A 13,901-nucleotide genomic window follows, 5' to 3' on the forward strand; every position below is an offset into this window, starting at 1 on the left:
CACCCATACAACTCCCAGACCATATGAAGTTCAAGAAGAAGAAAGACCAAAGTGTGGATGCTTAAGTCTTACTTAGAAGGAGAAACAAAATAATCATGGATGGTAGAGGGAGGGAGGGACTTGGGGGGGAGAGAGACAGTGGAGGGAAAAGGGGGGGGAAGATGAGATGTGGAAGAAGTTAGGGTAGATGTAAAGAGGATCAGGAAATTGAAGAGTTGTATAACAATGGGGGTGGGGGAACTGAGGGCAGTTACCAGAAAGAACCATTTGCTAGGAAAGCAAGAGGCTTCTGGGATCTAAAAGGGATGGCAATAGCTGAAATATTCAACAAAGTAGATAGAGAACCTGTAGAGACCATGTTAAGCATGGCCCACAGTAAGAGTTAGGGCAACCCACACATATCAAAATTTTTAACTCAGAATTACTCTGGTCTAAAGGGAATGCGAGGACAAAGAATGTAGCAGAGACTGAAGGAAATGCCATCCAGGGGCTGACCCACCTGAGAATTTATCATATATCCAGACACCAATCCCAGACACTATTGCTGATGCCAAAATGTACATGTTGAGAGGAGCCTGTTATAGCTGTATTCTGAGAGGCTCTGCCAGACCCTGACCAATACAGATATAAAAAATTCTACCAGTTTCAGTGAAAATTAAAGCCAATAATTCCAACATTACTTTTCAAAATAAAAACAAAAGGAACTGTCTAATTTATGTTAAGAGGTCATAGTTGCCCAGATGCCTAAACCAATTTAAGACACAAATATAAAAGAGAATTACAAACTAAATTGCCTTACAATCATTGATGTAACAATTCTCAGTTAAAATATTTGCTAGCATAACACTAGAATAGTCAATAAGATCATCAAGTGGGCTTCATCCCAGAGACGAAGAGCTATATAAAACAATGTGATCCACAATATAAGCATACTAAATGATAAGAACACTGTGATCATCTCATTACAAGAGGCATTTGCTGAAACACAGCACTCCATGAGAAAAATCCTGAAGAGCTTAGAAATAGAAGGAATTTTACTCAACACAACAAAACTTATTTTAGAGCAAACCCGCAGCCCAAATCAACCTAAAAAGAAAGTCTTAAAGCATTTTTACTAAAATCAGGAACAAGAAAAGAATATACACTATCTCCATTTTTATTCAATATAGCATTTGAGTCTATACTAGAGTAATGTGATAATTGAAGGAGAGTAAGGCAATCCATGTAGGAAAGGAATATTTCAAAGTATCCTTAATTGCAGGGGATAATATTGTATCTATAAAACCTTAAGATATCTACTAGATAACTTCAACAGCTGATATTTCTTTAAGGAAAGTATCAGGATATAAAATCAGCACATAAAAATCAATAGGCTTTCTATGTACAAATGACAACTATACTGAGAGAGAAGTCAGAGCAACAATATCTTTCACAATATTAACAACAAAAAACATCTGAACAAGCAAGTGAAAGGCTTAAAGACAAAAAATTAAGATATTGAAGAAATAAATTGAAGAATAAATCAGAAGATGCAAAGATCCCCAATATTCACAGATCCGCAGGATTAATAGAGTGAAAAATGGTTATCTTACCAAAAGCAATCTACAGATTAAAATCACAACACAATGAAGAATTTTCAGATTTATATGAAAAAAAAAACACAAAAATGGCATGATATCTGAAACAATCCTGAATGATAAAAATGCACAGAGATATAACTATCACTGAACCCAAATTGTACTTTGGAGATATAGTAATAAAATCAGTATAGTATTAACAAGAAAGCAAACAGGCTGAAGGAGTAAAGTTATGTGTTTGTTATCAAAATCACTTAATGAGTGAATACCAATCCATGTCAACACTTTGAATTCATGTCAACACTTTAGCTAAGTAAACGTGATATTCATAAAGTTGTCCTCATTGGTGGAGCAGCAGGGAAGCCCATGATCCCATCATAGTCTTCTGCCACAATCACAAGGTTTTCACAATCTCATTGTAAGCTGGAAGTTTCTTACATCTGGACCTAGAAAGTATTGTCTATCTGTGTTTCAATATCTTCTTTTATATAAGTAAATGTGTATTTCATCTGCATATGTGGGTGAGTGAATGTCAAAGATAGCATTTTAGGGATATCAGAAGACTCCTCAAGGTCTCCTGGAACAGGAAATACAAATGATTGTTAGCATCCAAGGTAGGTTCTAGGCATTCAACTCAGTTTTATGGCAAAAGCTGCATGTTCTCTTAACTGCTGAACCATCTATCATGTCCTTTATTATTTTTGTAAGAATATCAAACACCAGCCGAAAGTTCCAGGAATGACTGGGAATGTGCTCAAAAAGCCTCAATCCTAATGAAGAGTTACTGGCAGCTTCAGGTTAGTAAGAGACAGAAAGCAAATTTTATTCATTGATTAGGCCATATGTGAGTTACTTATTCTCCAGAGATTCCCACTAAACAAATAATCATATAACGGGACATAGCGTACTCAGTAGTTTTAAAAAGGTGTGTGAAGGTGGAAAAAAATTGTGCTCATTATATGTTATGGGCATGTGATGGTTGCGTTGAAATATTGGGGTAGTTTTTAACCAAAGGCCTTGTATACACGTATGAAACTAAACCAATCCAAAATGAGATATGTAAAAATATTTTTTTCTGCTATCACTTATGTTCTCTGTGGCATGCAGAAATTTCTCAATTATAATGTTTATTAACTTTTTATTTTAAATTTGAGATACTAGAGTGTAAAAATTGTGGAGAATTCTCCCAAGCAGCATACTTATTCAGTGACATGTAATGCTGTCCAACCACAAGTCCAACTATATCAGCCTGGTTGGCATTTACTTCCCTTCATGGACTTTATGCCCATTGGTTCATTTTTGATGTTTTTATTTTATTTATTTTATTTTTTAACTTTTTAATTTTTTCTGTATAGCTGAGCCTGAAGGAGAGTGACACACAAAAATGCATATTGAAATTGTGGTTTAGTCTTTATCTTAATGGTGATTGATCAAAGGCTAAGTGGCATTTATTCTCAAGGGTAACGTCTTTTGCATCCCCAAGATGTACATAAAGGAAAGTTGCAAATGAATAACCAATGACTAAGATGGCTAGAAAAGCATGAAGACAGTAAATCCTCAATATTTGATTCTGTCAAGCAAAAAGTGTCATCATTATCAAGGACAGTGTATGTACACTGGGAGGAATGCTGCTGACCATGCACAAATTCCAAGTCTACCAGAAATTGGGAGACACTTATAAGTCCCCAGAGTTCTTCATGTCAGCCCTGGAGCCCTGGGAGTGAGTTTCTATTACCTGCTGAGAAAGGCATGAAGTAGTCACTTTTCTTAAAGTTTCCATTTCCATCTAGAAAGTGGCCAGGGTCAAACATCTCTGGGTTGGGGAACTCCTTGCTGTCATACAGCACTGATGTCAGTGATGTTAATACTGCTGTTCCCTGAAAACAACACACAGCAGAGAAAACAATGTACAAATATATCAGAATGCTAAACATTGTTCACCTTTTCCTCCATAGAGGAAGTATAAAAATAGTAGAGAAATTTCAACACACTAATCATGCAAGGTGCATTAAGGAGTCTGATATTAGCCACAGTGGTGTGAGTAAGGTGCCTTCAGTGATACTTGAAGTCTGCATTGGGCATTTTGTGCTAATGCTGCTCACTCTTTTCACTTTTCCTTCAGTTTTAAATCATCACCTGCTGCTCTAGTTTGTCAGCTGATTTTCATAAGTCACACGGGTCATGATTTCAAATGAACACTTGTTTTCTATGTGAAGCAAACAGGAAGTCATTCATGCTGGTAAAAAAAAGCAAAGTCTAGAAAGACAAATTTTACTTATTTTTTCTCATGAACATAAATTGGGTCTTAAATGCTATAGATGGAAGGGTTTGCTCTCACACTCAGAGTTTATGTATATAAAGACATATGCAAATATAAAAACAGAAGGAAGACTGTTGAAAGAAAGGAACTACTCAACCAGGATAGGATGCAATAGAATTCCTGTTCCTATTTTTCTTTGTATTTATTCATCTTTCATACAATATATTCTGACAGGATCCTCCCTTCCCTCTACTACTCCCATTCTACTCACTAAGCTCCCCTTTACTCAAGACCACTGCCCTGTTCTTTACCTTTGTAAAATAAAAAATAAAAAAACAAACAAACCCAAAAGACAAAAAAATGTTCTACTCTAAGGATATCAACTGAACATGTCACAACAAGATCTAATATCATTAGCCATAAGCCCGCATATCAAAGCAGGATAAGGAAACTTAGTAAAAAGAAAACTTCTTACTAAGAAAAGCAAGGAAAAAGGAGACACACCCCACTCTCATTGTTAGAGGTCCCACTAGACCAATCCAATCAACCATAATGTATTATGAGTATCTACTGCAGACCCATGCAGGCTCTAAGATTGCATCTACTATCTCTGTAAGTACCTATGAGCCCCACTCAGTTGATTCAGTGTGTCATGATCTCCTGTTATCTTCATCCCCTCTGTCTCCAACAATCTTACCTCACCTTCTCTTGTAGTGTTCCTAAGCTCTACATTATTTATGGGTATGCGTTTCTGCATCTGCCCCTATCCACTGCCTTAGTAATCTCTATGATCAAAACTATACTAGATACTGAAGAAGAAATTTTAAGTTAGTTTAAAATCAATATAGCAGAAAGCCTTGATTCACAAACAAAAGTAGTTAAGAATATAGGTCAGCAAACTCGCTTGCCCAAGGCCATCATAAAAGATGCAGAGCTAGAGAAACAAAGGTATATTGAGTGTTCCAAGAATCAGCCAGCTGTGAAAGATAGGGAGGATGCTCAAGGATAAATTCCTTAAGAACAGTGAATAATGAGTAACCGATCTGTTCCCATGATGTTTGACTTAATCTCCTCTGGAAAACCCCCCACCAAAGGTCCCAAGGACTTGCAATGTAAATTCAGATGGTCTGTTGGCTCAGATAAGCATCCACCCTGGGTCCCAAGGCCACAGGGACCAGGGACTGTTCCTGTGAGATTAGTCAAACCCTTGCCCAGGATCTGCTTACACAAATTGTGGATATTTGAAACAACCAATTGTGTGTGACTGTGCCACAATCTCCTGCTCACCCCGGCCTTTGCCTATATAAACCCTAAGCTTTTAGGCCTCCAGTCGATTCCTCTACCTCCTACGTGAGGCAGGTATCTGACCAGAGCTCCGATAATAAACCTGCCTCATGTGATTGCAGCAAGACGGTCTCTGGAGTATTTTGGGGTCCATACCGTCTCAGAGACCCGAGTGAGGGTCTCTCTTCAGGAGTCTTTCAGGACAAATGTAGTTGAATATAATTAGAAATAATTTAATGGATTTCGTTTTTGCTAGCTGGGTTCATCTCTACTATGAATACCTAGGATGTTAAACATTCAGTTTTGGCCATCTACACCTATACATGTCCTCTGACTTGGCATGGGACTCAATTTACACAAGTCAGTGGTTGGTTAGTCTCACAAGTTCTGAGTTTCCATTACTCTAGAATATTTTCCAGGAAGGATAAATTGTAGTTTGAAGGTTTCATTCCTGGGTTGGTATCCTAGTCCCAGTAATGAAATCCTTGTCTGGTGGCAAAAAAATGTCTAGTCCCTTATTTCCTAATACTAGGAATCCTCTCTAGGGTCCCTTTTTAGATTCCATGGAGTTTCTATTGCACTAGATTTTCACAAACATCCTGAAAGACTAACCAATTCCAGTCATCTCTTCCCCTAAACTCTTGTTTCTTTCCCCTTGTTATTTAACCTGTAATGGTTTGTGGATTGTAGCATGATTATCTTTTACTTAATAGTTAATATCCACAGATAAGTTAGTACATACTGTTTGTCTTTCTGGATCTGGGTTAACTCATTCAGGATGATTTTTTTTCTAGTTTCATCAATTTGCCTAAAAATTTCATGATGTCATGCTTGTAATATCTGATTGATACCCTACTCTATAAATGTACCACATTTTTTTTATCCCTTTCTTAGTTGAGGGGCATCTAGATTGTTTCCTATTTCTGGCTATTCTGAATGAAGCCATTATGAATAATATAACTGAGCAAGTGCCCTTGTGCTAGGATGGACTATCTTTTAGGTATATGACTAACAGTGGAAAACCTGAGTCTTAAAATAGATCGATCCAAGTTTTCTGAGGAACTGCTGTATTCATTTCAATTAAATTATCTTCCTGTGTAAGTTTGCATTCCCAACAGCAATGCAGGAATATTTCCATTGGTTCATATCCTGGCCAGCATGAACTATCACTTATGCAATTGATCTTACCGATTCTGACAGGTGTAAGGCGGAATCTCAGAGTAATTTTGGTTTGCATTTTCCTGATGGATAAGGATGTTGAACATTTCTATTTTTTTTAAGTGTTTCTCAACCATTTAAGACTCCTCTACTGAAAATTATTTGTTTATATCTGTACGTTTTTTGTTTTTTGTTTTTCGTTTTTTAAAAAGTTTGTTATTTGGTTTGTTGATATCTAGTCTTTGTTTATACAGTTTAAGTATTAGTCCTCCGTCAGATGTGAAGTTTGCAAAAACCTTTTTCCCATTTGGACAGCTGCCATTTTGTCCTATGAACCCATGTCCTTTGTCTTAAAGATGCTTTTTACTTTCATGAGGTCTCATTTATTGTCAGTATTCCTGCCTGTAATATTAATGTTCTCTTTTGGAAATTGTGTCCTCTGTCAAGGCATTAGAGAGTATTCCCTATTTCTTTTTCTATCATGTTTACTGTTTCTGGTTGTATGGTGATGTGGGTCCACATCTATCTTACTGCTAGGCATGGCCTGTTGTGGAGATAGAACATGGGGTGTTTGTCTGTGCTTTTTCCATACCACAGCCAGGGCAGGTGCTGGGTTATAGGGAAGCATCAAGACACCATTCCTGGGTGAGAAAGCACAGTCTGAGATGCGACAAAGCTGGGAACTAGTGAATTCTCTCACTCTTGGATGTGCAGGTGCAGCTGGGAGTAGCAGAAGAACTGGAACATTGGGAACCCACAGGCTGTGGACAGTGTGTAGCCTTGGGCCTGAGGAAAGAGGAGCTCAGACTTGTTCCAGTGGTGACTATGCTTAGCTTGGTGGCAGTTGTGGCTGGGAGCACAGAGAGACCTTCTTCTGGAGAATTGAGTTGAGGTTCTGAAAGTGAATGCCTTCTCCAAGGCTTCCCAGGGCAGAACTTGATGACAGACACAGTCCATAGTTCTATATTGTTTACTGACTGTTCATTGTGGAGAATGGATATATGCTGGATGGTACCCATTTCTCAAAGGGGACATGAGATTAAATAACTTTTGCAGGGAGGAATGTCTGGGAAGGGAAGCTTATTGACTAAGCCCTAAGGATCTCATTAGCATGGAGATCTCTGTTTTCTGCCTACATGACCACAGGTCACACTTCCTTCTATGAGGAGGATGACACATGTTCCAGGCCAGGAATATGGCAGGAAGTGGGTAGTCACCTAATTCTCAGGTATGTGCCCATTGAGTCTCCAGGTCTCAACCTGCTCTTCATTATCAAGATTCCTAGCATGTTTTTCCATCCAAAGTGGTGAGATATTTGGTGAAATTGTATGTGCATTTCTGTAGGCTGATAAATATGGATCTATTTGCATTCTTCTAAGGCATGGCAGCGAGTGTGACCAACACCATTTATTCAAGATCAACATTTATTCAAGATATCTGTCTATATAATTACTGTATGTTTTAATTGCTATTTCTCTGTATTACATCTAGAAATAAGGAATGGTGATACCATTGAAAGCTCTTCTATTTTCAGGATTACTTTAGCTATCAGAAGCTTTTTGTTTCTCAATACAAAGTTGGTAATTGTACTTTTAAGGGCTGAGAAGAGTTGTGATGGAGATTGCATTGAATTTGTAGACTGTTTTTTTTAGATTAGACATTTTTACTGTTAATTCTAGCAATCTGTAAGTATAGGAGAACTTTTGATGTTATTATATCTTCTATTTCTTTCTTTAAGGACATGAAGTTTATCATACATGTTTTGTATTTACTTGGTTAGGGTTAGCCCAAACCTTTAATATTGTTTGTAGCTATAGTGATGGATATTGCTTCCCTGTTTTCTTTATCATTTCATTTTCACTTGTATGAAGGAGGATAATTGATTTATTTTCAAGTTAATTTCATATTTACCCACTTCCCTGAAAGACTTTATTAGATGTAGGATTTACCTTTTAGAATATCTGGTGTTCCTTATGCATCCTATCATATCAACTGCAAATAAATATAAACTGACTTATTCATTTCCAATATATACCCACTTGATTTCCTTCACTTATTTTATCATTGTGCTCAGATCTAGTTCCTGACTCTGGTGGGCTTTCTTTGATATTCCCTCCCTTTAATTTGAGGCTAGCTATAGGCCTGATATAAATTTCATTTATGTGTAGATATATACCTTGGATCTTTATTCTCTCCAAGACTTTAATCATTGCAGAGTGTTTTTGTTTGTTTGTTTGTTTCTTTGTTTCTTTGTTTGTTTGTGGTTTTTTTTTGGGTTTTTTTGTCAAAGACTTTTCTGGCATCTAATGGGATAATTCTAAGATTTTGTCTTTCTATTAGTTTTCAGGGTGAATTATTTTGTCTAATGTTTGTATGTTGGACCATATTTATATCTCTAGTATACAGTCATTCATAATGGTGAACTTTCCTCTTAATCTTCATTGTGTCCCATACATTTAGGTATATTGTGCATGAATTTTTATCAATACCTCGAAAGCCTTTAATTTCTTCCTCTTTCTTTCTTTCTTTCCTTCCTTCTTTCTTTCTTTCTTTCTTTCTTTCTTTCTTTCTTCCTTTCTTTCTTTTTCTTTCATTCTTCCTTTCTTCTTTCTTCCTTTTTGTCTTTACACACTTTTCTTTTTTTTCTTGGATATTTTCTTTATGCACATTTCAAGTATTATACCCTTTCCTGGTTCTCCCCTCTGAAACCCCGTATCCCATCAGTCCTCCCCCTACTTCTCTGTGGGTTCTCCCCAACCCACCCACCCACTCCCACCACCCTGCTCTGGCTTTCTGCTACAATGAGTCATTGTGCCTTCACAGGACCAAGGGCCTCTCCTCCCATTGATGTCTGACAAGGTCATCCTCTGTTACATATGTGGCTGGAGCCCTAGATTCCTCTGTATGTAGCACTTGGTTGGTGGTTTAGTCTCTGAGAGCTCTGGGGGGCCGGTTGTTCGATAGATACTGTTGTTCGTTTTATGGGATTGAAAATCCCTTCAACTACTTCAATCCTTTCTCTAACTCCTCCATTGGGGATCTCGTGCTCAGTCCAAAGGTTGGCTGCAAGCATCTGCCTCTGTATTTTTCAAGCTCTGGCAGAGGCTCTCAGGTAACTGATATATCAGGTTCCTGTCAGCAAGCACTGATGGCGTCAACAATAGTGTCTGCATTTGGGGACTGCATATGGGATGAATCTCCAGGTGAGTCAGTCCCTGGATGGCCTTTCCTTCAGTCTCTGCTCTACTCTTTGTCTCCATATTTCCTCCTGTGAGTATTTTGTTCCACCTTCTAAGAAGGACTGAAGTGTTCATACTTTGGTTTTTCTTCTTCTTGAGCTTCAAGAGGTCTACGAAATGTATCTTGGATATTCTTAGCTTTTGGGCTAATATCTACTTGTCAGTGAGTGCATACCATGTGTGTTCTTTTGTGACCAGGTTATGTCATTCAGCATGATATTTTCTAGTTCCATCCATTTGCCTAAAAATTTCTCGAAGTCACACTTTCCAATAAAAAGAGAGTTCTTCAGTTTTTATGAGCATGTAGGATTTTTAATGTTTGCGCTGTTGTTGAAACCAGGTTTTAATCTGTAGTGTTCTTGATTAATTTTAATGTTTTCGGTACCTTTTGAGACTTGTTGTATGAACCAGTATGTGATAAATTTTGGAGAAATTTCTATGGTGTGCTGAGAAGAAGGCATAGTCTTTTTGTGTTTTAAGTAAATGTTCTGTAGATATCTCTCTGGATTATTTATTTTATAACATCTCTTAGCTCCACTATTTCTTACTTAGTTTTCATCTGAATAGCCTATTAGTTTGGACAAGTTGGATATTAAAGTCTCCTACTACCAATTTGTTAGTTTTGACATGTTATTTAAACTTTAGTAATTTTCTTTTACAAAGAAGATGTACTTGTGTTTGGAGCATAAGGGTTAAAAATAAAATAATATCTTGGTGCATTATTCCATAAATAAATATGATGTGTCTATCCTCATTCACATTGTAAGTCTATTTGTTATATATTAGAATGTCTACAACAGCTTGTGTCTTAGGTCCCTTTTCTTGGAAAATATTTTTTCAACCATACATTACAAAGCAATTACTGTCTTTGATGATGAAGTGTGTTTATTGTATGCCCCTGAAGAAGGATAGATCCTGCTATTTTATTCATTCTGTTAGTCTAAGTCTTTTGAGAGAGGGTAGAATCCATTAATATTGAGAGATATCAATATCAATGATTGTTTATTCTTGTTATTATTGTTTTGGTTGTTGTTGTTCACGGTGTGTATGTAGCAGGAGGTAGGGGTCTTTGTTTATTTTAATTTTTCTTGTGTAGGTTTATATATGTTCTGTGTTTTCACGGGTATAGTTAACCTCCTTGGGCAGAGTTTTCTTTCTAGTACCACCTGTAAGACTGAATTTTTATGTAGATAGCTTTTGAGTTAAACTTTATCATAGAATATCTTGGTTTTTTTTCTTTTAATCAAGATTTTAAAATTTCCTAAATCTAGAACTTTTGACTGACATCTTTCATCTCTTAGGCTCTGCAGAACATCTGCTCAGCCCCTTCTCCCCTTTAGAGTCACCATTGAGAAATCAAGTATAGTTCACATATGTCTATATTTATATGGTATTTGATTTACCCCTTGCACCTCTCAATATTATTTCTTTGTTCAGCATGTTTAGTATTTCAATTCTGATATTGAGAGGAAATTTCATATCTGGAACAATATATTTTATGTATACTTCTTTCTTGTATTCTTGTATTAATCTCCTTTCTTAAGTTAGGAAAAATTTCTTCTATGATTTAGATGAACATATTTTGGAGGGTCTCTGCACTAATTTCTTCTCCTATTCCTATAATTATTTGGTCAAGTAAATTTAATCTTTCATAGTACTGCAGAGTTCCTGAATGTTTTCTTTTAAGAATTTTTTTTTAATATTTAACCTTTTCTTTGACTGATGTATACATTTCTTCTATTGTATTGCCAATGCCTGAAGTTCATTCTTTTATCCTTGTTGATGATGCTTGTGTTAGTAAATCCTGTTTACATACCTAGATTTTCAATTTTTAGAATTTTCTCTCTTTCTGTTTTTTGATTGCTTGTATTTCAATTTACATCAGCTGTACTCTCATTTGTTTGTTTTTATTTTTTGGGGCAGTGTTATTCTTGTCATTTGCTAAGGGATTTATTTATTTCCTCAAACTTTTTGTTTGTCTTTTAATCAATTTCTTTAAGTAATTTACTCACTTCTTTAAAGTCCCCTCTTTTGTTCATAATGTTGATATTGAGGACTTTTTCTTGTGCTGTAACTGTGTTAGAGTATTAAGAGCTTTCTACAGTAGCCTAGCGGTGCTCTAATGATGAAATAATGCTTTGGTAATTCATTTTGTTCTTGTCCTGGCATCTAGGCACCTGGATTTGGTGTAATTATATATTTGGGTGCTGATTTTCCAGAAATTTAGATACATAGAATTAGTCTAATATAGACGTATACCATCATCACATCACATACATAATATGATTCATTATTATATGCTAATTATTTTTATCCTTTGACTACAGTTTAATCTAATAAAATCACTTTCCAAATCATCTAAATTCTTTCAAATTGACAGAGAAATGTTACAGTTAAACTGATCATAAGTAACATGAATGTTCCTATATATCAGTTGTTTTTATTCATTCAGTCATCTTTACCTCATAATATTTATGTCAATCTCATCAGTTCTCTAGATATGACATATGACAATAAAAGTATAGATAAAATGTTAACCAGAAGTCACCTTCAATTCTGCATATATTTTCAGTGAAAACATAAGTAACTAGTAAAATACTTGAGATTAGGTAAAATAAAATCATATAATAAGTTGTTTCTATACACTATGTTTAAAAAATAATAACAAAAGAATACTCATTGTTCAGTAAAACACAAAAACTTTATATAAGCTACGTCACTGAAAGAAAATTATTATGATTAAAAAAAAACATAAGTCAAAATATGATATAGCCATTTTTTAATAAATTGAAGACATAAGCGTGTAAACTACTTATAATTATTTGTAGATTTTCCTCTCAATAATAAAATTTCCAAAAGGTATCAGCTGAATTCAACTCAAATTGGAAAATATACATGAGAACATAAACAAGCAATCTTAATCCAAGTAATCTTTTAAAGGCAAAGAAAATATCCAGTTGCCACTACCATGTTCCTGCCTGCTTGTAGCTGCTTTCCCAATTGTGAACCAGCATAAGCAATGGAAAACACAGTGTGATGGAGAGGACTGGAACCACACTGAAACTGAGAGCATCAAGAGCACAGAAGTATACCAAAGAGAAACAAGCTTACCTTGGGGATGAAGTAGTTTCTGAATTTAGTGTCACAGGTCACTTCATGTACCACACTGTTTGGGGCAATGTCAATGAATCTCTGGACCTCATGCACCATGGCATTTGTGTAGGGCATGTGGTTTTTGTCCTGCATACAGGGGCTTCGATGTCTCCCAATCACACAGTCAATCTCTTCCTGGACTTTAGCTGAATACAAGCAATGACAAATATTGGAATAGGAAAAATGTAGCCTGTATCTCCCTTTAATTCACAGCTACCTAGGCCATGAATAAAATGGCTCAGTAGCATTTTGAACATACATTTCATACTGAGGAGGATACATAGGATTATTCTAATATAGATTTATACTATGCTCCTATCACATACATAATATGATTCATTATATGTTAATAGTTTTTATCCATGTTATCAAATAGTATGAGTATAATAAATGTTGGTAACAATAAAAGAGAGTACAATTAATTTTGACATTATAGACATTAATGCAAAGAGGAAACCTTAGGGACACTGGAGAGGCACAGTATCCTTTTCCTATTCTACAGCAATTCCTCAAGCATATGTTCCCCCATCATCTTCCAGGGTATTTCCCTCATCACTCTTCATTACTATTGCATTATAGTTATACTTTGAAGGATTCTATTGTTTACCGTTTTCTGATTGTTCTACACTAAATGACAAAGTTCTGTCTCATAATCATGCTATTGTCATTTCAGTGGATATTGACACAGGATGAAAGGTGTGTTTGATTAATAGGGAATGCCTAGGTCTATTTACACATAAAATTTTTACAATAATGAAATTTGTAAAATGAAACTTTTTGGTATATTTAGAAAAATGTTGTTCATCAGAATTTTTATTGAAAATGATAAAACTCTCTATTCTATAAATTTGACATCATAACCTTGATATCAAAGGCAATAAATTTATCATGAACCAAACCATTTAAAATGCTTCACAGAATAAAAAGTTCTCAGGAAAATACATAAAATACTGGACTTTATTTTATGCTTTAATGAGATGAGTTTTCTTTTATCTACCCCAGAATTAGTTTATCACAATAAAGAAGGCAACTTCAAGAATTCATCTGCTCTGAGGGCCTAAATTTGGAGATGAAAATATTATGCAATCATGACTCAGTGTATGTTCAAGGTGCTTACTACAGATCACCTGAAAGAGAATTCAGACAAAGGACTAGCCTTTCAACAGCTAAGGTCTCTTCATTTCATTCAATCATCATTCTCACTAAAGCCAAAGGAATAGGAAGTTAAAT

General features: G+C 35.7%; 1 protein-coding gene across 2 annotated transcripts in view; it reads right to left on the minus strand.

Annotated features, from left to right (window-relative positions):
- The window catches only part of LOC114633057 (cytochrome P450 2C13, male-specific-like), a 64,486-nt gene that overhangs the window by 12,558 nt on the left and 38,027 nt on the right, over positions 1 to 13,901 (minus strand). For both annotated transcript variants that reach the window (XM_028781681.1, XM_028781682.1), the window contains 2 exons: positions 12,630 to 12,817; positions 3,313 to 3,454 (listed from right to left, as the gene is read on the minus strand). In XM_028781681.1, the coding sequence (XP_028637514.1) occupies positions 3,313 to 3,454; positions 12,630 to 12,817 (330 nt within the window). The remainder of the gene's footprint in view (positions 1 to 3,312; positions 3,455 to 12,629; positions 12,818 to 13,901) is intronic.

Source organism: Grammomys surdaster, unplaced genomic scaffold, assembly GCF_004785775.1.
Source record: "Grammomys surdaster isolate TR1022 unplaced genomic scaffold, NIH_TR_1.0 513, whole genome shotgun sequence".
NCBI classification, from domain to species: domain Eukaryota; kingdom Metazoa; phylum Chordata; class Mammalia; order Rodentia; family Muridae; genus Grammomys; species Grammomys surdaster.